Source organism: Tasmannia lanceolata, unplaced genomic scaffold (assembly GCF_043159265.1).
Source record: "Tasmannia lanceolata isolate RefF3 unplaced genomic scaffold, GAP_Taslan_0.1 ptg000015l, whole genome shotgun sequence".
Taxonomy (NCBI): domain Eukaryota; kingdom Viridiplantae; phylum Streptophyta; class Magnoliopsida; order Canellales; family Winteraceae; genus Tasmannia; species Tasmannia lanceolata.
Window position 1 is genome coordinate 25,070,194 of NW_027518692.1, and position 12,640 is coordinate 25,082,833.

Here is a 12,640-nt window from a genome sequence, read left to right on the forward strand (position 1 = left end):
CTTGAATAATTTTATTTTATGATTTTAGGAATATATCTTTGTGTTATCAGTGGCCTGTGACTTTCATATATGGTCCCATTAATAATTACTCTCAAAATTCATTTTGAAAATCTTATTTTTAAAATAACGTATTTAGGGAAGTGATATATCCGCCCCTTTTGACTACTGGGACACCCAACAGCAGAGTATCAATGACTGCAGATGGGCTGATGTACTTCATGTCAGAAGGATTCAATGGGGCTGATTGCCACATACACTTCTGTTGAGTGTCCCAAATAATAAAAAAAGGGGCGGATATATCACTTCCCCCTATTTAATATATAAATATTTTTAGTAAAACTTTTGATAAAGACTTTTATCAAATCTCATGCGTACAGATTTTTTGAGTCCAACAGAAATGTAAACCATTTAAATTATTCCCTCCTATTGGAGAGGTGGATTTCTTGTTGAGCATTTACATATTTCATGCACGCGCGGTGTATATAACCCAATATACCCCTATATAGCCCCCTTATTGGGCATCACTATCTTGTAATATTAAAGCTATATATGGATAGTACTAAGAATGATGTGGATCACTCAAGTTTAGGGAATAATTATCTCCTATCATCAAAGTGTTGATAAATTCGCCTGATTCAAAGGTAAATATGACTATTTATAATTCTTAGGATATAATCTTGTATGAAAATGGATTCGAAGATAAATAAGACTATTTTATTCTCAAATAATGATTATGTTAGTTTTAGAAATGATGATGTCCCGTTTGCAAATAAGATTAAATTTAGATAATCTAATTTGCTAATAAGGATGGTCATTCCCATCCCATCCCTTGCTAATAGCTCTAATAGAAAGGGGTGTGGAAATATCAATTCCTTCTGAACCAAAAAGTAAGCATTGAATTAGTATTTTCACACCTCTTGCTATTAGATGCGTTGGAAGAAGTTTTGTTTCTTTTTTGAGAAATTTGGCTTGGAAAGTATGAGAGGACATCGATGCCACATCATCGACATACAATTATTACCTCTTAAACTTGTCTAGTAGTCTAGAGGGATTTCGATGCAACATTAACAACCAAGCACCATAAAGTTGAAGAAAAGTGTGTTTTTTGCTTGGAAAATCCTTGAGGATGCCAGGCATGTGGCAACCAAACAGGACCAATGTCAGATTAGGGTTGATGTACTTCTCCCTGGGGTTGGGTTCGAGTTGGCCACAACCAAAACCAAGTTGCAGCCCTAGTCCAAGTAAAAACGAGCATATATATCACTTCCCTTGTTAAAAAATGGCAAAGTAATAGTGCACATATCAGTAACCCATATGAGAATCAATGTGGCTTTGGAGAGTGTTGTTTTCCAACTGAGCCGCTCCGCTCTTTGAATGACCACGGATGACCCAAATAGGATTAGGGCTGCAAATGAACTGAGCCGGCTCGTGAACATGTTTGGGTTCGGCTCGGGCTCGTTCGTTTACTAAACAAGCCGAACCCGAGCCCAAAAATTAGGCTCGCCAAAATAAACGAGCTGAACTTGAGCTTTGTATAGTTCGGCTCGGTAAAGCTCGTGAGGTTTTTAGGCTCGATTCATAAACGAGCCGAGCAGAGCCGAGCTTTAAAGCTTGGATTATGTTTGTTTTTATATATAAAATAAAAGACTGTGGGTTGTTTATCACAAATGAAGGTTTGGCTGAGTGGTTAAGACGTTGGATTTAGAGGAGACTTGGGTTCAAATCCCACAGGCCGAGCTTTTTCGAAAACTAAACGAGCCGAGCCCGAACACCCCAAAGCTCAGCTCGGCTCGTTTGTAGCCCTAAATAGGATCAATCACAAACCCAACCTTATCTTGGTCCTCACAACAAGACAATTTGAAAGTTAGTCATTGGCAAGGTCAAGTCTTTGTTTTCTCACTGTCCTTTGATTGGTTGCATATATGATCTCTGAATAATTCTCTACCAGCAGAGCGCTCGAGGTGAAGTGCAAAGGTCTCTTCAATGGCTGATGGATTTGTGGATTCTGGTGATGGTGGGAAGGATTACCCAGGCGGGATGACTGTGTTTGTCTTCCTTACTTGCGTCATAGCCGCGACCGGTGGTTTGATCTTCGGCTACGATATCGGAATTTCAGGTAAGTACTAAAAATTGATCTTGGATATGAAATTGTGAAACAACCAATTACTCCAAAAGCTTAAGCTGTTAGAGTTGGTGCTATTTAATCTTTTATAAGGGATCCCTACCGTTTTATTTGATAAAGGGGAAAATGATACAATCATGAGCACAATATGCCATTCCTAACTCGAAATACATGAGCGAGGGAGAGCCATAACTCGAAATAGAAGAACTCTAAACTTAGGAAATCGAACTTCGCAATACCTATGAGTTACAAAATCAACTAACTTGATGGGAGTACACCCTTGCCAAGTTTTCTTTGGAACTATTTAATCTTTTATACTTCAACACTCCCCCTCATGTGTCCCATCTCATTTTGGATTGGCCATACATGTGGATTTTTAATATTAAGGAGTTGTTGGGTTTTGAACCTACGACCTACCATGAGGCAATGTGAAGCAACCAATTACTCTAAAAGCTTAAGTGGTTAGAGTTGGTGTTATTTAATCATTTATACTTGAAAAGAAATCTTGTTTATTAGTTTGTTTTCTTTGATATTTTCCCCCTGATATGGAGCGGTTTTGCTGATTTTAGGTGGCGTCACTTCTATGGATCCTTTCCTGAAGAAATTTTTCCCTTCCGTTCACCGAAAAGCGAGAGTTGATCCCGTCTCAAACGAATACTGCATATTCGATAGCCAGCTCCTCACAACTTTCACTTCGTCGCTCTATGTTGCGGCGCTGATAGCATCTTTCTTCGCATCGGAGGTTACCAAACGTTTTGGCCGGAAGATGTCGATGCTCTATGGTGGAGCAATGTTTCTAATTGGAGCGGCATTAAATGGTGCTGCCGAGAATATGGCTATGCTCATCATCGGGCGTATTTTGCTTGGTATCGGTGTCGGTTTTGCCAATCAGGTGTACATGATTGGAAATGACTCTGTTCTTCTGATTCATTTTTCATTGCTTTTTTTTAAAAAAACAATTCTCTTCTTCGGATTTATTTTTTAAATCCAACTTTGTTTTGCCTCTTTTCTGAGATATTCAAGTCGCTTAATCGAGTTTTTTTAATGTATTTTAGGAATTATTGTAAATAGGAGTAGATCACTTTTTCAGAACATTTTTTTTCCTTTCCAGACATTAGATTTCGCTGTTCTTGCTCTTTGATTTTTTTTTAATATCCATATCACAGTAGGTGAGAAAGATGGGAGAGATTTGATTCCAAAATCTTCTTGCCATATCTCTCAGTTGTTTGATTTATGTTTCTCCAATAAATCCCAAAGACTACAGGATATGAACAATTAGACAATGAAACCTTCAGAACATAGAGAAAATGGGGTAAGTTGATATTATGCTTCTAATCACACCAACAATGGAGCTTCAATGATGGAGCTTCAATGGAGCTCTTAGCTCTTTCTAGTTGAAGAATCTCTAGAAAATTCCAGCAAATAGTAGTAAATAGAGATTAGGTTGGTCAATGGAAAGTGGAGAATTAATGGCTTAGGGCGGTGGGCGTGGGTATGGGAAAATAGAGACTTAATTGCTTAGGTGTGTGAGAATGGTTTTAAATTTGAAATAAGAGGGGATTGAGAATGGTGGGAAGATTGGGGGAAAATGGAGCTAACTTGTTGTGTGACTCACAAGTGTGCAAACTAGGCTAAAATGACCAAAGTGCCCTTTGACACAAAATTAAATTTTGTCCTCACTACATCTCTCACAAATAAAATAAAATAAAGGGAAAATTACATTTACACCCCCTCTAGTTTCTGACACATCCACTTCTACCCCTATAGTTTAAAACGTGACAAATACACCCGTGTAGTTTCAATTTGTTTAAGGTTTGCCCCCTCAGCTGAAGGTTCGTCCATAGATTGAAGGGTTAGGATGATCCGATGGAGCTGATTTTTTGGGCACACCCTATCTATGTCAGGACCCATCAAATGAACGCTTTGGATCATCCAAACAATGTGTGCCCACATTATTTGGATGATTTTTTTGTAGTGTTTGGATTCGGGTATGGGCCCACATTATTTGGATGATCCAAAGCATTCATTTGATGGGTCCTGACATAGATACGGTGTGCCCAAAAAATCAGCTCCATCGGATCATCCTAACCCTTTAATCTATGGACGAACCTTCAGCTGAGGGGGCAAACCTTAAACAAATTGAAACTACAGGGGTGTATTTGTCACGTTTTAAACTATAGGGGTGGAAGTGGATATGTCAGAAACTAGAGGGGGTGTAAATGTAATTATCCCTAAAATAAATTAGCTTCCTATCAAAACTATTTTCTCTGCCTGTCTTTACTCCGGCTAGAACCAGCATTTCAAAATTTGAATGGTCCCTTATTTTATTTTTTTATTACAGTGTGAGTCCTCTCTCAGAAATTAACATGGCAAAAACATTGGAAAGAAACAGGAATGTTTTGTGATATTAATAACATGACTATTTTCGTATTTATCGGTTTTAGATGCTAATAACTATGTACTCTATTCCCTATACGCTTAATAAAAAATATTGCTTTCTTTTTTTGGTCGGGGATTTCTGTTATACTTCCATTGTATTATGGGTTAGAGGCAAGGTTCTATGTCCTCTTGTATCTTTTGTTCTCATTGATGAAATTTAAGGTGCTGCCCCTGGTTATTAGATAAATTCCGAGTTCAACTCAACTCAACTCAACTCAACTCAACTAAGCCTTTGTCCCAAACTAGTTGGGGTCGGCTAATGAATCCTTTAGAAAAATTTTACGAACAAGGAGAAAGGATCTACCCAGCTCAAATTGACTAAGTCTAATCCTGACACTAGTTGGGTTCGTCTACATGGATCATTTTCTTTCATTCTCTCATATCCAAGGTCATATTCTCTATTATGTTCCTAACCCTCAAGTCTTAATTTCCTTACTGTGTCTACCCAAGTTGTTTTCGGTCTTCCCCTACCTCTTTTTATTCCATCAACTTGGCACAAGTCACTTCTTCTCACTGCAACATCCAGACGCCTAAGTTGGATACGCCCAGACCATCTTAAGCGGTGCTCTCTTCTCTTCTCCTCAATTGGTGCCACCCTCACCTTTTTACGGATGTCTTCATTTTTAATTCGATCTACCCTTATCTGGCCTACATTAGATAAATTCTAACTCTAAAAAAAAAAAAAAAATACTATTTTCGTCCGAATTTGTATTTGATTTCTCCCTTGGTCTTTAATCTTTATTATACTTGCAGTCTGTGCCGCTTTATTTGTCAGAGATGGCACCCGCCAGACATCGTGGTGCTCTTAACATGGGTTTCCAACTTATGATCACGATTGGAATCCTTGCAGCGAATCTGGTGAATTATGGCACTGACAAGATCAAAGGCGGATGGGGATGGCGGGTCAGCTTAGCCGGTGGTGCGGTCCCGGCCTTGATCATCACTCTTGGGTCTCTCTTCCTCCCCGACACTCCTAGCTCTCTCCTCGACCGTGGCAAGCCCGATGATGCCCGAAAGATGCTCATTCGAATCCGTGGAACCACCGACGTCAATGAGGAGTTTAAGGACTTAGTGGTTGCCGTGCAAGAGTCACATAGAGTCACGCGTCCATGGAGCAACATATGCCAGAGGAGGTATAGGCTGCAACTCGTCATGGCAATCATGATACCTTTCTTTCAGCAGCTCGCCGGAATCAACGCAATAGTGTTCTACACCCCGGTGCTGTTTAGCACAATTGGGTTTCGTAACAATGCATCGCTGCTGTCAGCTGTGATTATCGGGGTCGTCAATGTCATTGCGACTGGGGTTTCAATCTACACTGTTGATAAGTTGGGGAGAAGGTTTCTCTTCCTTGTTGGTGGGATCCAGATGTTCATTTGTCAGGTAAGAATAATGTGCCCATGAACCCCCTTTGATGCAGACATGGAGCCGAAAAAGCAAGCTTTATAGGAATATTAAGAAACTTATTTATCTAAAATATTTTATTTTCTAGGATTTTAAATTTATCTTTAGCTAGATATAGTAGTAAGAGATTATAGAAACTTTTTAATGAACTGTACTTTAATTAGGAGTCTAAAGTAGGCATCTTGCTATATGTTACTTCTATTATGAGTCTAAAGAAGGTATCTTATTGTATGTTAGTGGATTAGTTTTAGAATATTGTTAGTATGAAAATTCTTATATATTATAAAAGATATGTGAGACATTTGAAAGGAGATTTTCATTGATTTTATGAAATAATATAGAGAAGGGAGAAAAATAAACGTTTTCCTTTTATCCTCTTCTCCAATTTGCACTAGTAGGTGTGATTGTCGTTCAACCTTGGTAAAACGATTTTCCACGCGTAGCTAGGTTACTTCACCATTCTTCCTGTATCATTTCTAATTGGTTATTTATGTTTTTGTTCTGTAATTCACATGCTACTCAATTGGGCCTACCTTTGTTTTGTCATTTGTGAACACCGGGCTGATCAATGTTAAAATTCAATCTTAACCAAATAATAAAGTATATTTCGCAAGAAAGTGTTAGGCAATTTTGTTAATTTTCTCTCCCTTTCATGTGTTTTTCTACACATAACCACCAAGTCTAATTTGGTAACTTAATGTGTTTTCCTCCATTTCAATCTATATCCTTGCAGATCTTGGTTGGAGTTCTCATTGCTATAAAATTCGGGACAACGGGCGTGGTGGGCAACATTTCCAAGGGGTATGGCTACATCGTCGTATTCGTCATCTGTGTCTACGTAGCAGGGTTTGCTTGGTCTTGGGGTCCGCTCGGGTGGCTTATTCCGACTGAGATCTTCCCTCTAGAGATCAGATCGGCAGGACAAAGTATAAATGTTTCCGTGAACATGCTCTTCACCTTCATCATTGCCCAAACCTTCCTCTCCATGCTTTGCCACATGAAATTCGGTATCTTTTTCTTCTACGCCTTCTGGGTACTTGTGATGACCATCTTTGTTTACTTCTTGGTGCCGGAGACTAAGAACATTCCCATCCAGGAAATGGTGCTCATTTTATTAGAAACTTTTGAGTTAGACAATTCCTAAAAGGGTTGCCAACGGTTGTTACAGTCCCCAAAAAGCTCTCACAGGCCAATTAAAAATAAAAGACAAGCCAGTTTTGGGCAATTATCAAACCATGGGGTATATAGGGAAATGATGTCAGCACAGCAACGTTTTGTTATTTATTTGTGCGGTTCTAGCTTGTCATTTCTTTTGAAGCGGCTTGTGAGAGCTTTTGGGGAACTGTAATAACCTTTTGACATGTCTTTAAATACCAAAAGACAAGATGTTAGCGCAAATATCAAAACATAGTTGTGCTCGTAACATTTTCAGGCAGCACATATGTGGCATGCCTGTGTGCCTGGCTTGATGGGCCTCGATTTTTGTGTGATAATGGTGGTCAAAGTAGTATGGAGCTTTGGACCTCAAGTTTTGCATGTAGTTATGGCATTTTGAAAGTTGTTATCTTGGAATATAGGAGTTTATAGTTACAAGATGTTTTGAATATTGTTATTATTGTAGTTTCGAAGTTAGGTAAAATTCTTAGGTTATCAATAGTGAGTAGAAAGTTGTGATGGGAGTAAATGATTTATGTGGCGGAAAAATCTTTAAAAAGTAGAGGATGCATGTGTGTTGGAGCTATTGAAGAAAATATTGGAATAAGTGAAGAAACTCTTTTGTGGTTGGGCAATGCTCTCATTGTTTGGTCGTTCTTCCTCTAGTTCCCCTGTTTGTTTTTCCTCTTGTTCTTCTTTCTCCATTACATTTCCCAGTTTTTGGGCATTGCTCTCATTGTTTGCTAGGGACCATCGCAGAAGGCATTTTGTGGGCAGATGTTGCATGAGAGAGCAGCCACCTTTGATGAATTAAATGAATAAGACAAAAATATGTTGAAAAGTGAGTCTATGTGGCTGCTCTCTCATGCAACAGTCGACCACGAAATGCCTTCTGCGATGGTCCCTAGCAAGTTACATTTTTATTTTTATTTGAAATGGCACAATATATTAGATTAGAACGGAACCGAGATGGTCCAATTACAAAGAAGCAAATAAAAATAGAGGAAACAAATATAAAAACAATATATCTCAAGGCGGAAGATCGCCAAACCACTCCAAGTACTGCCTATTCACACCAGACTTTGCCAAAGCATCTGCTTCTTCATTAGTTGTTCTTCGGATATGGAGAAAGGAGATCGATGAATTAGCCACCCAGTCAGCAATTTCATCAAAAAAACTAAGAAATCTCCAAGGAGGAGGAGCTAGACCCGCAAGCCATCTAACAACATTTGAGGAGTCCAGTTCCATTATCACCTTATCAAGCAAAGTTCTTTCCACATGAAGAATACCGTAGTAAGCTGCTTTCACTTCAACCTCCGAAGAATCAGATATTCCATTTGGACCAGAAAAGGCCCATTTCACAGCACCATCATGATCTCTCAACAGCCCTCCAAAACCTGAGGCTCCAGGGTTCCCAAAGGATACCCCATCCACATTTAACTTACCGAATCCCTCAGGAGGCTGAGCCCATTTTTGAACAACCTTGGACCTACACACCCCTTCCTTACAGATTGTTTCCCACCTCTCCCATAAGTCATAGGCTGACACGAATCTAAACAATGAGGTACTCTTAGCCCATTGAATAGAAAGAGCAATGATTTTCTGGAAAATGGAGAAAGCAGAACTGGCTTTTCCTTCAAATACTCTTCCATTTCGTTCCTTCCAAACTGACCACCAAAGAGCTAGAAGGCAAATTTTCCATAATGTCTTTCCTTTCTTCTTCCAAGGAACAAAGTCCCAGCTTTCCAATTGAAGGGGAATCGACTGAGGAAAGACCCAATTAATGCCAAACCTTGCCAAAATTAAACCCCATATTTGCCTTACTATTTTACAATGGAGGAACAAATGGTCTATAGATTCACCGTCCTCTAAGCAGAGAGGGCAATGATCAATAAGGAAGAGACCTCTTTTCCTCAAGAACTCGATAGTTTGAATTCGCCCACTGCAAACAGACCAGCCAAAGAAGGTCACTCTGGGGGGGCACTGAAAGGACCATACCTTAGCCACCCAAGAATCTTCCCCCTCCGGAGCCAGCTTAGAGTAAGCCGATTTGACAGAGAAAAAACCGGAAGAGTTCCACATCCAAATCCTTTTGTCCTCACCTGACTTCTTTATATAGCACTTCTCAATGATCTCAAACAATGTAGAGAGAGCCTCTAATTCTCTGTCAAAAAAGTTTCTTCTGAATTTCGAGCACCAAACCACTTTGTTATCCACCCTTTCAAAGCACTCACCCACCATAGCATCCTTATCCGCAGCAACCCTCATTAACTCCGGGAAAATGATCTCCAAAGCTTCATTTGCATACCAGACATCTCTCCAAAATTTGATACGATTACCATAATATACTTTAAATCGGCAACCCTTTCTAAACTCGGATCTTAGTTTCAAAATATCCCTCCAAATAGTCAGGCCTTTTCTTTCATAGATATCATCCAATTCCCAAGTGCCACTAAGAACCCCGTACTTACTTCCTATAACTCTAGCCCACAAAGCCGAGCGCTCCTCCCCAAAGCGCCAAAGCCATTTGCTCAACAAAGCTGCATTGAAGCCTTTAATTCTCCTAATGCCCAGACCACCCTTCCTGATTGGTACACAAACCTTCTCCCACTTAGTCAAAGGAATGCCCCTCTTCTCACTCGAACCCCCCCACAGGAATCTTCTTTGAATCTTTTCAATCCTCAATTCAACATTAACTGGACATTTAAAGAGAGATAGAAAATATACAGGGAGATTTGCCAGAACCGCCTTTATTAGAGTCATTCTGCCTCCTTTGGACACTAGTCTTCTCTTCTAGGAATCCAATCTTTTTTCAAGCCTTGCTACAATAGGTTCCCACAAAATCTTACTTGGTCTTCCTACTCCCAAAGGCAAACCCAGGTAAGAAGAAGGAAGAGATTCTACTTTGCAACCCAAGGATCCAGCGCACTCTCCTGCATCAACTGAATACATGTTGAGAGCGAATAAACTTGATTTTGAAAAGTTAGACCTCTGACCTGTAATTAGCTCATAGCATCTGAGGGTTGCTTTAAGATTCTTAACTTGAGCAAAGTCCGGCTCACAAAAAATCAACGTATCATCACCGAATTGAAGGATCGACACCTCTACCTTATTTCTTCCAATTCTGAAACCTTCAATCAAACCCTTTTCACAACTTTTCTGAACTAACTTGCTAAGAGTTTCAGCCATGATCACAAAAAGAAAGGGAGACAAAGGACCACCTTGTCTCAATCCTCTAGACGATTGAAAAAAACCTTTAGACGTACCGTTGATCAATATAGAAAACCTGGCAGAAGAAACACAGCGTCGAATCCAACCTCTCCAAACATTCCCAAAACCCATTCTGCCAAGAAGATAGTCCAAACAATTCCACTCAACCCTGTCAAAGGCCTTCTCCATATCTAATTTACAGACCACCCCTTTTTCTCCATTTCTGCGATAGTAGTCAATAATGGCTTCATTGGCAACGAGGGAACAATCCAAGATCTGCCTCTTGTCCACAAAAGCATTTTGACTACTAGAAATTAGCAAAGGGAGCACCAATTTGATTCTATTTGCCAATACCTTCGCCAGAACCTTGTAAAGACAACCTATAAGGCTGATTGGTCGAAAGTCTGTAATTTTCGAAGCTCCTTCCTGCTTGGGAATTAGGGTTATAAAGGTAGCTCCTGTTCCTTTATCCAGATGCAACCCCTCGTGAAACTCTTTGAAGAATTTAAGAATATCACTCTTTACTGCCGACCAACAGGCTTGGAAAAAAGCCAAACAAAAACCATCAGACCCAGGGGCCTTATCTCTTGGCAGAGAGAAAAGAGCCTTTTCAATCTCCTCTTCCCCAAAAGGAACTTCCAATTTAGAGCTATCTTCTAGGGATAAGCTACTAAAGGCTACATCCTCCGGAATAGGGCGGGATAAATCCTCTGAAGAATAAAGATTTGAATAAAATTCAATAATAGCAGAGGAAATGCCCTCCTTTGAGGACACCATTTGGCCTCCTTCGTTAATCACCACAATTTATTCCTCCTCCTCCTCGCACTAGCTATAGCATGAAAAACGCCGTGTTCTTGTCCCCTTCAGCCAACCATCTTACTCTGGACTTTTGTTTCCAGGAGATTTCCTCATGCAACAAAATGGTCTAATATTCTTGCTTGATTTTGCCCAACTCTTCACGCTCCTCAATCCCCCCCAGACCGCTATCTTCTAACGCAACCAGCTCAGATAATCTAGACTCCAACCCTTTTTTTCTTAGCAAGCACCTGTTCTTTCTGAACTTTAGCCCACTCCCTCACCTTATTCTTCACAAACCTTAATTTTTTCCAATAACTACATCAGCTGGCCCTTCAAAGGAACGCAATCCCCACCATTCACCCAGAGTTTCCTCCATTTTTGAAATTTCTAACCATGCTATGTCAAATCTGAAAGGGCTGGGGCCCCAAGACTCCCAACTAGGGTCAAGTAAAATGGGGCAATGGTCCGAAACTGAATGGAGTAGAGCCTTTTGAAAAACATCCGGGACCATCTCCATCCACTCCGAAGAAATAAAAAATCTATCAATCCGACTTCTACTTTCGCCTCTTGCCCAAGTGAAAGCTCTTCCAGACATAGGGAGATCAATTAATTCATTCTCTGCAATAAAGTCAATAAAAAGTTGCATGTTTTGGGATACTCTGGAACACCAAATCCTCTCCTCCACAGCCCTGATTTCATTGAAGTCCCCTCCCACACACCAGGGAAACTGACAGAAGCTTCGCACCCTTCCTAATTCTTCCCAAAATTCTAACTTAGCCTCCCTAGAACACGGCCCATAGACTCCAGAATAGAGCCAATCAGAGCCATCCTCTAACTTTTTAAAAGCCACAAAGAGAGAAAAGTTACCCTTCCACACATTCACCAGCTTCCAGGCGCTACCATTCCAGGCCACTAATATACCACCAGAAGCCCCTTGAGAAGGAATAAAATCAAAATCCCACTCCTCCCTAAAACCCAAACCCCTAAAGACCCCTCTAGAAATCAATTCCAGTTTGGTTTCTTGCAGACACATCAGATCCGGCTTAGAACTATTAATCAACTCCTTTACTTGCAATCTCTTCCCCTGCGACCCTAACCCATTAGAATTCCATGATACTATCTTCATTGGACGGAAGGCTTAGGCGAACTCCTCCTCTTACGACCCCCAGTGACCCTTCCTCCCACCTCACAACAATGCCCATCCTCATTCGACCCTCCGTCATAATTCTAATCTTCTCAACTCCCTTTCCTTCTTGTTGGCTGATTCCGCTGCTCTCCTGGCAGCCTCAACAACTTCTAAATCCTTTACTTCTGAGGCCCTAATTTGAGCCTTCAAATTTTCCTCCCCTCGAGAAGCTACCACACCCAAACTGCTGAAAACCCCATAAGTATGATTGACATATTCATCCAGGCCCTAAAGGCTTGGAGGCTTACTCCCCTCCTCTTTCCAGAGCTCCCTACCGCACCTCTTACTAACCCCAAAGACAAGGCTTAGAGGTCTTGATAATCTGC

The 12,640-nt window shown here is 40.4% G+C and overlaps 2 protein-coding genes across 2 annotated transcripts; one reads left to right on the forward strand and one right to left on the reverse strand.

The window, feature by feature from the left end:
- Window positions 1-1,702: 1,702 nt before the first annotated feature.
- On the forward strand, window positions 1,703-7,744 carry LOC143846961 (sugar transport protein MST3-like). Its single transcript, XM_077355582.1, has 4 exons — window positions 1,703-2,116; window positions 2,692-3,014; window positions 5,315-5,944; window positions 6,699-7,744. The coding sequence occupies exons 1-4, from the start codon at window positions 1,984-1,986 to the stop codon at window positions 7,107-7,109; spliced, it is 1,497 nt and encodes a 498-aa protein (XP_077211697.1). The 5' UTR covers window positions 1,703-1,983; the 3' UTR covers window positions 7,110-7,744.
- Window positions 7,745-11,426: 3,682 nt separating this feature from the next.
- LOC143891884 (uncharacterized) lies at window positions 11,427-12,254 on the reverse strand. The gene has a single exon (XM_077396387.1). The coding sequence runs from the start codon at window positions 12,252-12,254 to the stop codon at window positions 11,427-11,429; it is 828 nt and encodes a 275-aa protein (XP_077252502.1).
- Window positions 12,255-12,640: the final 386 nt, after the last annotated feature.